The following is a 19757-nucleotide window of genomic DNA, read 5'->3' as shown; positions in this document are numbered from 1 at the left end:
TGCCTGTATTTTTTTTCACTCTTAAATTACTGATATATATTCGCCGTCTTAAGGGCATCTTAATGAACTGTTTGTCTGAGAATTTATACTGGTGTGACATCGGATTAAGGCCTACAGCCCTTGTTCCAAGGAATTTATTAACTAAAATTAATCAAAGAAAAAATTACAACAGACTCCCAAGGATAGAGAATGGGGCTGGAAACTAGGAGGGTGATAATAGTGAACAATAGGAGGGAAATTGGGAGCTATGAAAGTGATTACATCTATCTGCATATCAACTCATTGTTTAAATTATAACATCAAATAGCCTTCATTTATCACTATAGGGTCTAGTACAGTGGTTCCCAACCTTTTTGGCTCGAGGGCCTCAGATATTGTTACAACACTGAAGAGCCACCAATCTCTGCCAGCAGCCCTCCCCCCATACCCTCACTGCAGCCAGACAGAAGGAGTTCAGTAAGGAGGCTGCCTCCTCGCTGATCTCCTGTCCCCCTGGCTGCCTCAGGGAAACCACATGCGTCCAGTAGCCCCATGCCTTCCACCTGGGTCCCGAGGCAGTGGCTTCCTTCTGCAGCCACAGAGACTGAAGATCTGTGCTTCCCTCCATCTGGCTCCAGCAGGGACCCCAGCACCTAGGGACCCAGGCAGAGCGCTTTGCCATGCTCCCTGCTACAGCCAGGGGAAGGGGAGCGCTGATCTCCCGTCCCCTGGGCTGCGGCAAGGAGCCTGCATCCGTCTTTTTAGCACCACGGCAATGCGCTCTGCCTGGGTCCTTAGGCAGCGGCTCCCTTCTGCAGCCAGTGGGAGGGGAGCGGCAGGCCACTTTGAAAGCCCCCATGGGCCACTTTTGGCCCCCCGGACCACAGGTTGGGAACCACTGGTCTAGTATGGAAAGTTCCATCCGTTTTCACAAGCTTTTGTGAGTGAAGGTTGTGATGTGAAATTTACTTAGTATACTTTGAGAAAGCTTACTGAGAGCTAACTTAGGGCAACATAGGATTTTTGCTTCTAAATGACATATAAATTAGATTGCAAAATCAAGCACTGAAAAATTAGGAAATGCCAAATTTTAAATGGGACAGAGCTATGAAGTCTGAGGCTATGGCTACATTACAGAGCTAACTGCACCACAGCTGCACTGATGCTACAGCAGATGCTCTAAGCCAATGGGAGAGAGCTTTCCCATTGACTTAATTAGTCCAGCTCCCATGAGCAGCAGTAACTGTCAGTGGGAGAAGCTCTCCCGCCAACATAGTGCTGTCCATACCAGCACTTAGGTCGGTGTAATTTACATTACTCAAGGGGGTGGCTTATTCATGCCCCTCAGAGACATTAATATTCTGTAGCGTGTTCATAGCCGTAGGCCATGTCTACAGTAAAAAGTTTACAGTGGCACGGCTGTACTGATGTAGCTGCTCTATGCCAATGGGAGAGAGCTCTCCCGTTGACATAATTAAACCACCCCCAATGAGCGGTGATAACTAGGTTGTGAGAAACTTTCCTGCTGACATAGCGCTGTCCACACCAGCACTTATGTCAGTGTAACTTATGTTGCTTGGGTGTTTTTTTCTGTAGACTTAGTGGGTTACAGATCATTGATATATCTCCTCTGCTACAATAATCAACACCTAACACCACACATTGGAACCCATACAGTGTATTGTCAAACAACTACAACCCATACTCAATGGGGATCCCATCCTGAAAGATATCTTTCCTGAACCCCCACTTCTGGCCTTCAAACAACTCCCCAACCTTTCCAAGCTCACCATCAAAAGCAAGTTCCCCACAGACCAGGACACATCAACTCAAAGTGACACCAGACCCTGCCAGAACAACAGATGCAAAACCTTCAGACATATCTCCACTGCTACTGTGATCAACATCCCTCACAATACACCTTTTGCGATCCAGGGATCTTACATATGCCTCTCACAACATGTGGGTTACCTAATCCAGTGCACTAAAAGCCCCAAAATAATTATGTGGATGAAACGAGACAAACACTATGTTCTAGAATGAACTCACACAGAAAAATGATCAAATACAAAAACACCCTCTCACCTGTGGGTGAACACTTACCACAAAGTGATATAGATCTGACCTCTCAATCCTCATCCTCAAAGGAAACCTACACAACACTTTCAAAAGATGAGCCTGGAAGCTTAAATTAAAAATCATGGACTGAACAGACACACTGGATTTATGGTTTATTACAACAATCTATAGCCCACTAACCTCCTCTTTTTGTCCTATGACTGCAGATGTGTTAACCCTTTACTTTGAATTGTCCCTTACAATATGTGGTAACTACTTATGCTAAACAATCTGTTCCATGTTGCATTTTGCTGTGACACTGGATGTTCCTTTCCCTGATGTGAAGAGGAGCTCTGAGTAGCTTGAAAGTTTATCTCTCTCACCAGCAGAAGTTGTTCCAATAAAAGGTATTACCTCACCCACCTTGTCTCTTTGATATTCTGGGACTGACATGGCATATAGAACATACAGTATTAAAAAATTATTACAGAGCAGCTCCAAATCTGTCACCAACTCCACATCTATCATGCTGCCAAACTATTCCTAAGGAATGCAAGCGAGGGAAGAAAAATGGTGATTTTAATAGTCTACAACTCAGCTAAGCCTGAATGGAATGCATGGGACAAAGAGAAGGCAGTTCTCTAGGCCAACAGCTTTCTGAGTGCAGAGTTTTCAGAGGCCTGCAGCAAACAACAGAGATGTTAGATCTTCTCAAAAGAAGGTTTTAGTAAACTTTTATAATAATGGAAAGTGTCAGACAACCAAAACCAAGGTGTCACTACCAGTTTCCCCTATAATTATGTACATGTCCCAGAAAATGTTTCGTGGCCACATTCAGTAAACAGAATAGTAGGATACATTTTATGCCAAAAATCTTTGTAAAAACCTGAATGCATTCAAGTCGTCTTTCTTCTAAACAAATGGATACACTGCGACTTACTAACCTCTGTCTTATCTCCCTGGAACATAGGTTATTTAAATGAAGAGCACATCTTACTGAAGCACAGAATAAAAAAAAAAACCTAAAATACAGAAAAAATAACAATTTGGTTTTTGACTCCATGGACTTGGCAGGAATGAGATTAGGTTTGCCAACCCTCCAGGATTGTCCTGGAGTCTCCAGGATTTAAAGATTAATCTTTAATTAAATATTATGTCATGTATTGAAACCTCCAGGAATACATCCAACCAAAATTGGCAAACCTAAATGAGATAGTAACAATAAAACAGTTCATGTACTCCAAAATCCTCCAGGCAGTTTGAAGTATTTTGGTTTGTAGAACCTACATTGTCTCCTCCAGAGCAGCAGTATTTTGAAGCCTCATACTGATCTTTGTCATAAACACTAAAAGAGCTGTCTCAACATATTTATCCTAACATTGATTGTGATCTGAAGGATTGTTGTTAGTGATTTAATGCTAGAACTTTGTCCTACAATATACTACATGATAGCAGTCCAGCCTTTGGGACCCTGAGCTTCCAGTGTGATGCTGTGGCCAAAAGAGCTAAACAGGGGAATCTCGAGTAGGAATACAGAGGTTATTTTACCTCTATATTTGGGACTGGTGTGACTGCTGATGGAATACTGTGTCCAGTTCCAGTGCCCACAATTCAAGAAGGAAGTTGATAAATTGGAGAGAGTTCAGTTTGGAGAAAGGTACAATGGATCATTTTTGTATTTCTCCACAAGGTGGTGATTTGTTTGATGGCTGAGGGATTACTTATTATAAAGGTCAGTGGTGCTAAATAGTGTGTTTAGAGATGGAAAAATAAAGTCGCTGATCCTTCAAAGACATATATATGCTTAACTGTATGCACTGTGAGTAATCCCATTGATTTAAGCACCAGGGTAAATTTTTGCAGGATCAGGTTTAGGATAGAGAGATAAAATAGAGATATCTAGCTATTTTGTGGAGAGGAGCAAAGAGTCTGGCTATTAGTGCAGTTCAAATTGATGCTTGCTTTCATGATTTTAGAGTTGTGTTTAAAAATAAAGTTGAAGGGAAGGAACAGTAAGATGTTTCTGTGCTAGGAATATCACCATCAGAATGGGACATACACAGCATCTCTGGGAAAGATAAATACAGTACCCCTGCTGTTGTTTGTGTATAGGAAATGCTATTAAATTCTGTACTGTAATTTTTTGGAACTTGGAAAATAGCAAAAACAAGATTTTGTTATCAGTGTAAAAGTCAGCAGTGTAGACAAAGAAGACTAGCACAGTATTTCTTGTGGAACAAGGAACTTTAATTGTACTGTACATCATAATTAACTATTTTTTGTGTGTTCCTGCGTGAAACAAATAAGCTGGTAACTCTGTTGTTTTGATTTACTATTCCCTGAAATAAATATATGAATTTGGTAGGTCATATCATTTTTTCCCTCTCTGCATGTAGACTAGTTTCAGCAAATACAAGGGGACCCTATGATGGCAATTAAGGGTATTTTCTATACTACTTAACATCTTTTTTTCCATTATACATCATATCCAAAGAGTTGTTTGGATTAGGGTTTGTGGTTTCTGTTCTGTTTCAACTAGAGTTAAACTGAGTTCCAATTAACTCCAATTTACTATCATAATGGTAAATATTAGTCTAGATGCTCTAGGGTGACCAGATGTCCCAATTTTATAGGGCCAGTCATTCCAGATATTCACAGCTTTTTCTTATATAGGCACCTATTACCCCTTCATTCCCCTCCCCTGCCCTCCCCCACATCCTGATTTTTCACACTTACTGTCTGGTCACCCTAAGACACTCCCCCAAATGTTTGTCTCAGAACACAAAAGATCTGCAGAAAATTGGACTGGAAAATGGGAAGGAGAGAATGATGTTTTGTAAAATATTAAGGATATAGTTACAGAGGGGTAGCCGTGTTAGTCTGTATACAGCAAAAACAGTGAGAGTTCTGTAGCACTTTAAAGACTAACAAATTTAATTTCAGCAGGTATAAGCTTTTGTGGGCTTCAGCCCACTGCCTCAGATGCAGTTGGTAGAAATAATACAGCAAATATTGGCAACATATATAAGAGGATATAGTTAAATGGCCTTTCTTGTTCTCCAAGGTCTATATATGCTTTTCTCTAATAGTGTTGGATATTAGTAGCTAATCAGGAGACCCAGATCTCGCATCCTACACCAGAAATGTGAACAGCAGGATCCTGTTCTAGAGTTTTGTTTAGCACTATTTGGGTTTGGAGGAAACAGATGCGTTATAAATGCAGACGCACGAGACCGAACCTGCCTCTGGGAAGACCCAGGACCGACAGCGCGTGCCCGGCCACAGGCTCTGCAGGAACCGCTTCGCACTCAGCAACGTTCTGTCTCCCGCCCCCTCCCGCATCCCGCGCTACCAAGCGCCCCGAGCCGCCGGCCCCCCATTCCCAGCACAGCAGGCCCCGCCCACCTCTGACCGTAGCGGTCACCAGCACCACAAAGGAAGTTTGTCCCTCCGCCGACGCCGTCGTTTGCAGTGCCGGGAGATTTCAGCCAATCGGATGCCGGATCCCGGCAGTGTTTGAGGCAGGGCGCAGCCCGCCCTCTCTCCCTCCCTCAGCCGGCCGGGGTGCGGGGCCTGCGCTGTGGGCGAAGCTGGCTATCGCTCGCTGGCGCTTGTCTCTGCCGCTGCCTCTGCCGCCGGGATGGAGGATTTTTCCGCCAAGTTCGTGTCCCAGAAGATCAGTAAGACCCGCTGGCGGCCGGCGCCCACCGCCGCCCTGCAGCCGCCCGAGCTCTTCGCTACCGGCTCCTGGGACAACGAGGTACCGCCCCGCGCGCTACCCCCGCTGCGCTGCGCTGCCTTGTGCTGCTGGGGCTTTTGCCGCTTCCCGCCCCCTGCCCGTGTGGCCGGGCCGGAGGTCCTGTCCCATCCCATGCTCGTTCCTAGAACGTGCCTCTCTGCTGCGCCTGGTGCTGCCGCCCTGCCCTGCGCGGGTGAGGGTCTCCTCCTTCCCCCTCAGAGCAGTCCCGGAGGGAGCCCCGGACGCTCTCCTGCCCAGGTGCGGGGAGGGCGAGCGGTGTCTTATTGGACTGGTGCTGTGACCTGCCGGGACCGGCGGTGCTTCCCCGTAACCTTGCGTTGCGGGGATTGGCGAAAGCTGGGCGAGGTGTGCGCCTCACGCCTGTAACAAACATGGAGCTAGGCTGAACATAGGCGTTCCTCTTTCTCAATGAAATACATTGATGCCATGCAGCTGGTTGTGTGAGATCTTAAGAACTAAGCTCCTGGTTTCTCTTCATGAAGGCTAAAATTTCTTGCCTGACTGTCCTGGTATAGATGGGGGTTTATTTGCCCGGCTCCATCACCAACATGACTTCCCCTTCCTCTTCCTTGTTGTGGTGTATGCTCATTGACTGTGTCCCTTTCTCTCTTCCTCCCACTCTCCCCCTGGACAGCTGCATTTAACTGGTTATGTAGATTTCATTAATTGCTTCAGCATCTTGCAGGATTAACATGCTGTGTAAATACAAAATTTTTCATGGCATGTTAATTTTCTCAAGGTGCCTTTGAATGTATCTGATTTATCTCTTTGAAAATGTAATGTCTGCTTGTTTGTTTTCTCAAGGTAGATTCTTTGGGAAGAGAAAGATAGTTTAGCTGACTTATTGTTTCCAGTGTAGCTGAGTTGGTCCTAGTATATTAGACAAAGTGGACAAGATAATATCTTTTATTGGACCAACCTGATCAAAGAGACAAGCTTGTTGTTGCAGAACTTGCTCCAATAAAAATTATTACCTCACCCACCTTATCTCAACTGACTTATGGATAAGGGTGTCTTAAAATCTTGTAACATATGCTAGCTTCACTACTCTGATGAGACTCTTGTCATACAGGAAAACAAGATCTCCATTTGGTCTGTTGGAGACTTCGGAAGTTTGGGTCCCAATGGGGAGTATCAAGGAGAAGAACCACAGTTGTTATGCGATATCAGACACCATGGTGATGTTATGGACATGCAGGTAAAATAGTTATATGTAATGGCTGTTTTATTTTTTTTCTTAAATAAGAACATAAGGATTTAACACCACTTTTAAAGAAAATGTTAAGTATCAGTGGGATGTCAGAATATTGAGAATCAAATAACTTTTTCTAGGGGGATAGTGTCCACATCCATTTCCAAACATCAATTTTTGTGTGTGTACATTCTAAGATGATCTAGCAATGAATAAGACTGCTGCAAATTCAAATCACTTGTGTTTCTGTGGTGATGTCCTCAACTGTAACAAGCTTAAGATATTTCTTCTTAGTTTTTTGACCAGGAGAGAATTGTAGCTGCTTCATCAACAGGAAGTGTAACAGTCTTCCGTCACCATCAAAATAATCAGGTAAATAACTCGATGTAGAGTTGCACTTGGTTTCAGCTACTCTTGCTTATAATACAGCCATTTTAGTGCTCATGGAGATGTGATTTCTCAGACCTATGAAGCAACTGAACTCATGAATCCTAAAATCTGTAAAGCAAGAACTAGTCTAATTTTTAAAATGTGTAGAATAGTTGGATAGTACTTAGATAAGTGGACCGGTTGTAACAATTGGGCTTAAACATTTACCTAAATCATGAACTTTATTGTAGAAAGTATATAAAAGTATATAAGATGTTACAATAACCTATAATAACAAAAGTTAATAGGAAAAGATGACAACTACATTAGTCTAAACGAACAGGTCAAGCTAACATAATCCAAAGATAGTGTTAATTATGTTTGTTTAAAAACAGAAAACATATAGTCAGAAATTAATAATCCAAAATTGGTATGTCAAATATTAAGTCTAATTAATAAACAAAATTAGGGTCCCTAAAAGAGAATTTTGTGGGGAAAATACAAAAACAAAAATAAAAGCAGATGAAGGATACTGGAGCAAGTTTCAGCACCATGCTTGCCACCCCATTTTCCTCCTCCATTCTTCTGGGCCCTGGAACATTTGCATCCTAATCCTAAGAGATGTTCTGACCAGATGGAGCCAAAGAGAAGAATGCAGATGACCACACCATGCCATCAGTTCTAGCTGAATCCCACACCCCACCTGGGATGAAATGGGAGTGGACTTGAAGAACAGCAGCAGCAACAGTTTCAGACTCTTTTAATCAACTTCTTTTCCCCAAAAAGGATAATTATTACCATTTTTAATACCGTCTAAGAGACTTTCTAAGAAGGGATTTTTCTTCCCTCCAGTTAAAGGGAACGGGAGCGAAAAAGCTTGTTAAAATAAAAGCCTTACTTAATACTTTAAATTTCAAATGCTTTAACTTTTTTCTTCTCTTTTATATCTTTTAATAAAAGATTAAAAAAATCCTTTTAATAGTGTGCTTGCCATGATACTAAGCAGGCTGAGTTCTGTGTGGCCTTGTTTAACACTGTTCAATGTCAAACAGTAGTTGGATCATGGTAACACCTTTGGGCCCTTTACTTCATCTAAACCAATACAACAGACCTTATGGTTTTCTGACCGACCACTCACCTAGGAGCTATGAAGAACCATGCTAGACTCCTGCATTACATTAATGTATCTGTCAACAAATAGTCTGTTCTATGAAAGTGTATGCATATATAAAACTTAGTGGTATATTACTTGATTCATATAGTAGTTTGCTATACTTCTGAAAGAATACTGGCCTGTTTTGTTTTTGTTTGTTTTTTAAAGTGGATATGTATGGGTCTAGAACTTAGACGTAACCTGAACTTATAATGCAAGTATACACTTAACAGGATGCTCAGTATTTGTGTTTTATTTTATTGTATAGTTGTTCTCATAACTAAACTAGTTATTTTTTGGCAACAATTTGACTTCCTTACTGGAATAAACCAATTCTTTGATCTCAAAGTCTGTGCTCAGTACCCAGACCTTAGGAAGACCCTATATTCCTGATAAATAATATCACTGTCTTAAAAGACACTTTCCAGTTCATAAAAATAAATATGCAAATAAATACTGTTTCTGATCTGGCAGGGTTCTTCACTTTCTAGAGCTATTACTATTCAACATGTCCTTTTCCTGTTTAGGAGCTGCAGTGATGAAGCCGAGAAGAGAATTCTCTCTGCTCCTTCATGCGCAGAAGGACAATGGCTGCAATGCAGAGTTGTGCATTGGTGATTAAATAGAAACGAGAGATCCTCTGATATATAATGATGTGAATGACCCTTGAAATAGTGTGGTCTGCCTTGGTTATATTAGAACTAGTTTCTGATACAACTTACTTTAGAAGCTTTAGTCTGTGACACAGTCACAGGATTGTTATTTAGTACTACTGATAAATTCTCTTTACTTACTACTTAGACTTTATCAATCAACCAACGATGGGAGAGGGCCCATTGCCATGTGGATCCAAATACACGTTCATGTGGTGGAGCGTCATGTACAGGGGTCATCTGCAACAACCCAGAAATTGTCACCGTTGGAGAAGATGGTCGAATAAATCTTTTCAGAGCTGATCACAAGGAGGCTGTGAGAACTATAGGTAGGCCAGATAATCACTTTTTAACAAATGTAATCTACTCATCAGGTGACCAACCAAAAAAGAAACAGCCATTAAAATCAGAATTGTTCTAAACGTCTCTCATAGAACCTGTAATGGGCATTCATCCAGATCTAAAATATTTGTTATTTTACAGTGCATTTAATTGACAAACAAAATCCAGATTTAGAGCTACCTGCATGCATGAATTTTTTTCATTATTTTTCACTACAGTTATTTTAAATTATACTATCTTTTGAAACATGACTATCAAGATCTTGACCACAAGTGGTCAATATGAGCCCATTCTTCTTTTCACATGGATAGAGGTGTTATCTTTGGGGTGGGCAAATTCCAATTTTGGTCATTTCATTTTATGTCTATCTAAAGGGACACTGTAAATTAAAAAAGAGGAAAAAGTTAAAAGTAGCTTCAGGTACTATATTGGTCCCTGAGTTCTCTTGCCATTTTTTGTGGTTTTGCAATTACATTTTCTCTCTGTTGTGGGAAAGCCCCATTCACACACAAGAAATAAACCATAAAAGATGTGGAATGTACCAAGCAAACTGAAAAAGAAATATTTTTCTCTAATCTTTCTGTTACAGTAATATTTGGTAAATCCCTCACCCAAATGGTATGTAAAAATTTTTCAGACAGAATTTTTTTTTTTTTTTTTTTTAAAGTTGATAACAGTCCTTTATTTCCCAGACAGTTCTAGCCAGACTGGTATTTTTCACTTCCTATCTAAAATTGCACTGTTAAACAGCTGCTGTGATTTATCCCAGATGTAGCTGCATTTTTGTAGATGAAGGAATCCAAACTCTAATGAGCAAGTTATTGGGCAAAGTATTTTGGGATCGTCTTAGAAAGGTACTACGGAAATATACAAAAAATATATCATGGGGGTGGTACCATTCTGTTGGGAATTCCTGTAAGAGATTTGTAACCTCTTCTAGACTGAGAATCCCATTTCTGTCTGCTGTGGAGCACAAGACAGGGTGACTAGCTATAGCACAGACATTGTATTAAATGTATAATTGTTTTCTTCAGAAGACTTAACCCACATAAATTCTGCATATTTAAAATAATCTCACTGTTTAAAAACCAACTATAATATAGATACAGAATTATTTACCACTACATTCATAATGAAAAAAGGAATTTACTGTTTAGTTAATATGTACACTAAATAGTCAAGTGTGCTATCTTGTGACAAAATTTGGATTAACTTCTACTGGAGTACACGCTCTTATATATCAGAATATAAAAGGGAATCATTAAAAATAAGAGGGTGATATTCTTTTATGAAGAGACAGTATGTGCAAAATGGAAATAACGTGCAAGGATGGTTTTTTTCTTTAAAGGAATTGGTGCATATCAGCAAAACTTGTCTTATGTGACACTCAGTAAACTAGAAAAATTTGCTTCTCTAGATGTAGAGGTGGGGAAATGAGACGATATTTCGGAATAGTTTCAAGATGGGATTCCGTATAGGAAATGGCCTTTAGTGTCTATTTCACTTTGAAATTTCACTGAATTAATATGCAATAGGAGTTGAGCTTATTAAACTTTATTTGGGCAACTGTGCTAACTGCTATTCTAATTTATTTATGAATAAGTGCATTGAATTTAGCAGATGGTTCAGGAATGTAATGCATCTCTATTTCTGATTGATTTTGAAGATAGAGCTTTGCAGACTATTCAAAGCTAGAGGGGACATCTTTGTAAACATATGAAAGGCAGATATTCAGTAATGCTAAAAGGGTGCAAACTTTCTAAATTCTTGTAGTAGTTCAGTATATGCAGAAGTTTTAATGGAATTGGCCTTTCCCGTATTTGTGCAGCATGCATAATATGTAGTCTAGCTCACTTTTAAAGAAGATTCTCTCTGGTTGTCTAGTTCCAGCTGAACACAAAAGAATACATTCATTTAAATGTTTACTTAATATGAGAGCTATACAATTCAAGTAATCTCCATAAGAGAAAAATAGTGATGTCTCCTTTTTAGTACCTGGATTTGTTTCATAGGCTTTAAGGTCAGAAGGGACCATCGTGATCATCTAGGTTGACGTCCTACAAGTTGCAGGCCACAGAACCTCACCCCCCCACTCCTGAAATAGACTCCTAATCTTTGACTGAGTTACTGAAATCCTCAAATCATGGTTTAAAGACTTGAAGTTACAGAGAATTCACCATTTACACTGCTTTAAACCTGCATGTGACCCAGGCCCCATGCTGCAGAGGCAGGCAAAAAATCTCCAAGGTCTCTGCCAACTTAACCCAGGGGAAAATTCCTTCCCGACCCCAGATATGGGGATCAGTTACACTCTGAGCATGTGGGCAAGACCCTCTAGGCAGATACCTAGGAAAGAATTCTCTGTAGGGAGAGCTCTAAGTTACTATCTAGTGTCCGGTCTCCAGCCATTGGGGATTTTTGCGACTGGTTGTCGCAGATTGGCCACATACATTAAAGGCAGTCCCATCATACCATCCCTTCCATAAACATAAGAATGAATTAACAAGTATAATGCAAAAGCATCTAAAAAGGAGACCAGTACACTTCTTATGGACTTTATCCCACCGTAGTAAAGAACAAAGTATGAGGAATACAGTTCATGAGACCACACCACATAGCATAAGTCAGTCAATCAGGGCACTGTCTTCCAAACCCCAAGAGATTGACCAAGATGCTAGACTTGGCTTTCATATCTGAAGGTAAATGATGCTGTTCAGAAAACACTGTTAAATATTCTAATAAAAAACAAATATTTTTAACCCTAATTAGTAGGTTAACAGTAGTGGGCAGTCCTGCTATAGAGGAGACCTACTTAAGGTCAGATAACTGGCTGGAGGAGCATCATGTAGATGGTGGACCTTAGAAGATACTTCCATAATAAGTCATGTCTTGATAAAAATTGATGAAATAGCACTGAAGTCCTTTTGTAGGCAGCTGCTTATTTTATCGTAGTAGTTGGAGGTGTGGCTCTTATAGAACATGGAATCATACTATGGAAAGTTTCACAGCCTCCAATTGTGAAACAGTGGACTTGCGATATGCAATATGTTCCTTTTTTGAAAAGCCCTGTTGCAAAGCAATGGAGCATGCCAATAGACACTGACTAAATGATTTCCTTTTATCAACTACTTGTAGTAAATCTTTCCAGGTCAAAAATCAGATCTGACTCTTCTAAAATAACTCAATTTGTAAAGCACAGACTAATAACCTGACTCTCAGTAACAAACTAAATGGAGCATGTATATCTTTTCCTATGTACGTTCAAGTATAACTTACATTTTTATAAACCACATATAAACCCAGTAAATATACAATTAAAAAAAAAAAAAAAGATTCAATAACTTTGTTTAAACAAAAACTCATAGTAGGGAATTCAGATTTGGGAAATGGCTCCCTTCATAATGTTAGGTAGAAAGTGTATAGATACAAGCATGAAGAAAGCTGGAGCATATTGGAAAACTCTATTACATATAAAGGGGAAGGAAGAACTTTCTTAGCACTAAGTTTCAAGAGCAGCCACTTTGAAAACTAATGAAGTTTAATCTGCAGACTATAGGTTTTTTTGACCGGTAAAAGGAAAATAGATGTTAAGTGTTTGAAACTACTAGTTGTTTAATCAATACTTTCCTAATCTCTTCCTTTTGCAGAAAATGCAGACAGCAGTACACTCCATGCAGTGACTTTCCTTCGCACAACTGAGATTTTGACAGTAAACTCAATTGGACAGTTAAAAATATGGGACTTCAGACAGCAAAGAAATGAGCCATCTCAAATATTTTCCTTGTAAGCTTTTTATTTTCAGCTTGGATTTTCTGGGAAATGTATCTTAAACAGAAAACAAAATCTATTACATATAAATCTCTTGGACTATACTTTCTTGATAACAGGTGATACACAATTGAATTTGGATATTGTAACTGTACTTGGAAGATTGCGTGTTTATATCTATAGAATTTTTTTCTCCCCTCTCCTCTGAATACATTGTTTCTGGTTAGGAAAACTAAGAGCATCATGTAAGACTTGGCGCTTTTAGCCTTCAGAGTGCTTTATGAACACTAATTCTCTGTGCCTTGTGTGGTAGGTAAGAAATTGAAATGTAGGTCACTGATGTCAGTGGGAATGAGGCTCATAGAGTGGGGTAAATGACTCACCTTAAGACTCCCTTTGCAACCGATTGTATGTTACAATTCCATTCCTAATTCCAGTTTTAACAACCCTTTGTAAATATAAATTTATCTGTATTTCTTACCACAAATCACCCTTACACTTCTAAGGAAATCTTTATTAAGCTTTTATAGATGATCAATAATAAACCAGAAAGTACAGATCCTCATGCCTGTCTAATTAGAGATATAATAACTTAAAAGAAAAAAGTTCTAATGGGTGTCAAATTGTTCTAACTTAATAGTAAGATGCTACTGGTAGTTATACATCTTGGTTAATATAATTACCGGTTTTGATCAACAGTATATTGCTGTGGGAGGGAAAAATTGTGTTTGAACAGGAAATTATTTTTGTTTTTCCCCCTCTTCACAGGACAGGTGACAGAATTCCACTACACTGTGTTGACAGGCATCCCAGCCAGCAGCATATTGTAGCTACAGGTGGCCAAGATGGAATGTTGAGTATCTGGGATGTTAGACAAGGCAGCATGCCTGTGTCCCTGCTCAATGCTCATGAAGCTGAAAGTAAGCACCTAAAGAAGAACAGATACTGTTTAAATATTCCTCTATTTTTGACAAAATTTAAAGATTGCTTTTTTTTTTGTGTGTGTTTATAGCTACTAAATGTGTGTTCATCCACACTGTTTGCTTCCAGGTTTATTCTTTGTCTAACAGGAGCTGGTTAATACTGTATGTTATGGCTAACTAAAAGTCTAGTCAAACAAAAATAGAATTGAGACGTGGTTTGGTTTTTGTCAAATGCATCTTAAAACTCCTTTAAACAGATTGCTCTATATTTCTATAAGGGTTGCTTATTAGTGGTCCTTTTTGCTCATGTAACACCCACTAATATTTGATAGGAATCACATGAGTACAGAGAGCAGGATTATAGTAATTGACAAATCTGAAAATGTGCAACTGAGCAAAGAGAAAAAGAACTTAAAAAAAAGTCTTTACATATACTCTTTTGGGATAACTTCTTTTAGTCCCTAGTTGTGGTTGGGATGTAACGTCAAATGATGAAACATAACCACTTCCCCAGGCAATTCTGACAGCATTAGCTATGAGGTAGCAGCTCTTTTTCACAACACTGTGCTGGAAATAGTCCTTGACAGTAGAATAACTGTATTTAAAGATTTGGGGTAAAAATATCAAAAGCACCTAAGTCCCATTGAGGGCTTTTTGGTTTTTTTAAACTTTACCTTTTACGTCTAAATGTCAACTTGGTTTATGGGGAAAAAAATTACACTTGTTACACTCCACTTCTTAATTTGCAGTAGGGTAAGAGGCAGGGGAAGAGCTACTAGTTCTCTATATATCCAGTGCATTTAATATACAATTTTACTGTTAATACGGTGCTATACTTCAGATTTTAACATAGAACTAGTCATATTATACTATACTTTCTGAAAGACAACCCAAAAATTCACACTAACATAATTTTTGGGGCTTATTTATTGGTGTATTAGCCAGGTTCTAGTTATGGATTGAGTGGTGCATGTGATACTGAATCTACTGGCTAATCAAAGTACATGCCATCAAGTACAGTCTCTGATACGAAAGTGTTGATGAGTCAGGAATGGTTACAGTCAGGCTTGTCTATGCTGCTCCAACAGCCCTCTTGGGACAGTGAGTGACAATGAAGTTAGCATGCAGATTGTGATGGTATCAGGTTTATGTATGGATGACCTTTTAGAAAGACAGCAGTCCATTACTTGGTTTTTGCTGGTCCACCCCACAGAAGCCTGCCAGCTTAACTCCCACAACCCCAGCTGAGCTGTAGGGAATACTGGCTAGATAACCTGGCTTTGGTGGTCCTTGTATTGCCATTGATCTCAATAACAAGAAGAAACGTGTGCAAGTATTATAGCATTATTTTTCACTTACAACTGTCCTATACTGACATTCGTTAACTTGCACTGGGTTCCCCCTTTAGTGCAAACTAATGAAGTTCTACTGTGTCTTGTATTTGTTTTCTAACATTTCCTGTGTGACACTTCATAAAAGTCCATGCAATAGTGTTTGTTCAGTACTGATACAAATGGGTTTTAAAATGTATTGTTCCACTTTAAGTAAGCAAACTAAATTTTGGTCTAGCAGGACTCGGGTAACTTAAACATTAAGGTGGAGGGAGGAAAACGTGCAGTCTTAAGAATGCATTAACTACGCTATATGCACTTCATATTTTCTCGTCATTTCCCCTTCTTGTTTTGTTTTTTGTGTTTAATTTGAGATCGTAAACTCTTCAAGGCCGGGACCTTTTTGTCTCGTTTTATGAGGCACCTAGCAGGTTTCTGGGAGTTGGATAGATGTATCAACTACAGATGAGAGAAAAGACTTACACAAATAGGGGAAACAGTGAAACTGGGTATACATAAAGTGTTGTCAAATACATAATGTAAATCTGGGAGAAAACACTTAAGTCTTTTTAAATTAAAGTAATCTGAGGTGTAATTTAGAACAGTGACAGTTAAAAGTTGAGTCAGACATGGACTTTAAGACCAGAAGGGACCTCTGTGACCAGGCCAAATGATCTGGCTATCAACACTACCAGTACCTCCACACACTAAACCCAACAATTGAAATTAGACCAAAGAATTACAGCTCCCAGAAGTCTAAGCTGTTGTGTGCCACAGGCAGAGAATAGGAGGGACTGAGGTGCACCAATGCCGAGGCCTCTACAATGACAGAGAAATGATTGAGAGAATTGTGTGGGTGTTTTGTTTTTGTTTGGTGGGTTTTTTTTTTTTTTTTTTTTTAACAGTTAACTGTCTATAGAGCTTCCATGCTGTCTTTAGTTATCTTCAGTACCTTGAGTGGAGTTACACCAAACACCTTGATTTGGAATTTCCTTGTTTCTCTTGGAGAATCAAACATTTTGATATCATTGTAATATAGACTTGTTTATATAATCATGGTTGTTAAACTTGAATTTCTTGATTTTTGTAGTGTGGGAAGTTCACTTCCATCCTTCCAACCCAGATCACCTATTTACGTGTTCTGAAGATGGATCTCTTTGGCATTGGGATACCTCCATGGAGGTATCAGAAAAGCCATCTTTCTTCCATCAAGGTAAGGATTTTTGAAGCAAACTTCCTTTTAGGAAGATGAAGATCTTATGCTGAGTTTGCGTAGAGGGGTTAGTTAACTAAAGTAATTGGCTTGGGGACACTATTTCATACTGTGTTCATTTATATCAAAAGGGCTGTTGAAGATGGGAATATGATGGTGTATTATTAGAGAGAGAAGACCTTAGTGGTCCTCTTCAAGACAACTTCACTGCTTTGATTTGTTTCCTTAAATATTGCCTCCTGTCTGATGTGACTGCACTCACCAACAATGGGTCAAGAGTTTTCAAAGCTAAATCCAGTTCACTTTCCAAAAGATTCTGGGATGCTGTAATAAGGACATAAGGAAACTAAAGTATGAATAGGGAACTCTTCTTTTTTTATTTATTTTTTTTTAACTGGACAAATATTTCAGAGACTAAATGGAAAACTTTTAGTGTGCCCATTAAACTAGACAAATCATTTCAGAGGAAAATATATTCTAATGGAAAAATGTGACCTAATACTAAGCTCAGTTTCTGCTGCCTTTTGTTTTCACTCTTGTCCTAATTTTTGGGGTACAAAATTCTTCCTCCATTTAAAAACAAAACTTACAGCATAGTGTTAATGATAAATACACTTGAAATTTCTAGGTACAAAACGTCAGGGTAGCTAAAAATAGGGAAAATATCCATATTTACTTGTGAAATGTAGCAGCCTTAAATGCCCTTCCTCTGGGCTCAAAGCTATGAAGGATTTTTATATAGAGGAAAGCTGATACAAATATGAGATTTAAATAATCATTCCAGTTGTACTCTGCTTCTCAGTTATACCAGTTAAAGTAATTTGCCTATTACATACCCTGGATTCTAAACAAATAATTTTTCCTCAGTCCATCTCTTCCTCCAATTTTAATCTTCTAATGAAATCATAATTCTGATTTTGTGAAACATGTGACTCTGCATTTCTTTCCATAGCAAAACCCAAGTCAAAAACAGGTGTATCACTTATGAAAGATAAGTAGGAAGTTAGTGGGATGATTTAGATCCATATTTTAAACACAAATCTAAAGCAGCAATAAACATAGGAAAATAGTTTAAGCAAACTTTTTGCACAGGTTTGCTTTCAGTGCAAAAGTTAATTAATCAAGAGGTTAATGTATCTAGTACATAGTGTAGTTCTTCTTCTTTGTACCCTAAGGAGGTGATTCCTTACAGTTGTGATGGCATTAATTCTCTCAGTTGAGGGAAGATCTGGTAAAGAGCTAGTAAAGACTAGCAATTCTGAGTGACTTCTGTCTTTTAGATAATGTAGAATATATCTTGGTCCACTGGAGACTCAACTAAACCCATCAAATCAGTTCAGTTTAAAACACAGACATGCCCTCATACTCCCACCATGTTAGCTGAATACTTAATATGCTACCCCAATCCTGAAGCTAAGTAAATAAAATCAAAACTAACAGGTTTTTTTTTTTTTTTTTTTCTCCTTAAGGTGGAAGAAGTACTACGTTTCTGTCACACAGCGCTAATCAGTCTGTAATAAGTGCCTGGCTAAACAACAATCCTACTAAAGATCGCATGGAGATTACAAATTTAGTTCCAAATCAGACGTTATCTGTGAATAGCTTGGATGTTTTAGGACCGTGTTTAGTATGTGGTACTGATGCAGAAGCCATTTATGTCAATAGGCACCTTTTTGCTTGAGTATACTTTTAAAGGGACACTCCCAAGTAGTATACCCTCCTTGAGAACTAGTGGGAAATGTCCTGAGGATTCCAATTTTTTTTAAATGGAATCTTTTACAGAACTCTGGTAACATAGGGGCCTATAATGTAATCCTGGTAATGCAGAGAGAAAACAGGCTGCATAAGGCTCTTGAGAGCTGTTCCATCACCATTGATGCTTATGTTTATAGTGAATGAAACAGCAGTTACCTTATGTTATGTAAATGCACCCTTCTTTCTTCTCCACTGCCTATTGCATTTCTTATTTGGCAGGCAAAAAACCAATCAGTAGGGAAATAAATTTGTATTTTAAATATTCTAAGGCTGTTAAGAAGCTTAAAAATGTATGAAATACTTGAACTCCCTTAATGTTCATGCTAATGTAATGACACTGACGTATTCATTCAGAGCCAAAACTTAGGATTCTTAAATTCTTTTAAAGACCGCCTAATAGAAATTACTTTTAATTTGAAATTTTTATATTTAAACATGTTCATACACTATTAGAAATGCAATTGTTATGCTGCTGCATGACAACTAGAAAGGGAAACTGAGCTAAGTGAAATGCAAGAAGAACTATTTCAATGGTGAAAAGTCCCATAAGATTGTTACAATCTTGAAGTTGTAGTAATCTAAGACAATGGAAACAACACTGATACAGGCATGTTAAAATTCGATATGGACATTGCTTGTACACTTCTAATATGGGGAAAAATTATGTTTGTTTTTGGATGCTGGACAGACATCTGACCAGCACTATCTGTTAAGCTAAAATTCATATGATAAACAGTTTTTGACAAAGCTTTAGTCATGAGTTTTGCCAAAATTAATAGAGTGCTAAGTTGCCAAACAGAGCTATCATAAAATAGACATCATATTGAAAAATTAGGCAATCTTATGTACCAAGGAGCCTTTCCTCCAAAATTTTTAATAAATGTTTTTTCCACCAGAATTTTATTTATTCATTCTTATCCCTTATCTTCACTTTTATAATAAAAGGCTTATATTTTTGGCTTAGTTTGGTGTCATTAAAATTGACTGATAGAAGTTAATCTTAATATGCAGCACACCCATTTTAAGGCCCCCAATGCAGTTCCACACTGGACCCAGGGTCCACCTGCGCAAATTATCTTGCGGGACTAGGACTTTCCTTGTTATGCCCTAATAGTTTGACTTCCTAGAGGTGTAGAGCACTGATTAATCCCATTGCAGTTCATGAGTATACTGAAATATCTACATCTTGATGCAAAGGTGAGTAACTAGCCTTTCATCTACAGAATGCAGTGGGAATGATTGCGTGGCTATAAAGCTAGAA

The 19757-nt window shown here is 38.8% G+C and overlaps 1 protein-coding gene across 1 annotated transcript; it reads left to right on the top strand.

The window, feature by feature from the left end:
- Positions 1–5409: 5409 nt before the first annotated feature.
- Positions 5410–19459, top strand: NUP43 (nucleoporin 43). Its single transcript, XM_067542394.1, has 8 exons — positions 5410–5797; positions 6870–6995; positions 7284–7361; positions 9313–9493; positions 13154–13289; positions 14043–14194; positions 16619–16741; positions 18211–19459. Exons 1-8 carry the CDS (start codon positions 5678–5680, stop codon positions 18420–18422), a joined length of 1128 nt encoding a protein of 375 aa, XP_067398495.1. The 5' UTR covers positions 5410–5677; the 3' UTR covers positions 18423–19459.
- Positions 19460–19757: the final 298 nt, after the last annotated feature.

This window comes from Emydura macquarii, unplaced genomic scaffold (assembly GCF_026122565.2).
Source record: "Emydura macquarii macquarii isolate MOO-44397 ecotype Brisbane River unplaced genomic scaffold, CSIRO-AGI_Emac_v2 contig_705, whole genome shotgun sequence".
NCBI classification, from domain to species: Eukaryota; Metazoa; Chordata; order Testudines; family Chelidae; genus Emydura; species Emydura macquarii.
The sequence above is the reverse complement of the archived record's forward strand: the minus strand, read 5'-3'. Positions and strand labels throughout refer to the sequence as shown.

What these genes read in the sequence shown, in the direction of transcription:
- NUP43 (XM_067542394.1), top strand. Translation starts at nt 5,678, where the DNA reads ATGGAGGATTTTTCCGCCAAGTTCGTGTCCCAGAAGATCAGTAAGACC. An exon ending in CCGGCTCCTGGGACAACGAG is followed by an intron (nt 5,798 to 6,869) that starts GTACCGCCCCGC and finishes CTTGTCATACAG; the next exon opens with GAAAACAAGATCTCCATTTG. An exon ending in GTGATGTTATGGACATGCAG is followed by an intron (nt 6,996 to 7,283) that starts GTAAAATAGTTA and finishes ATTTCTTCTTAG; the next exon opens with TTTTTTGACCAGGAGAGAAT.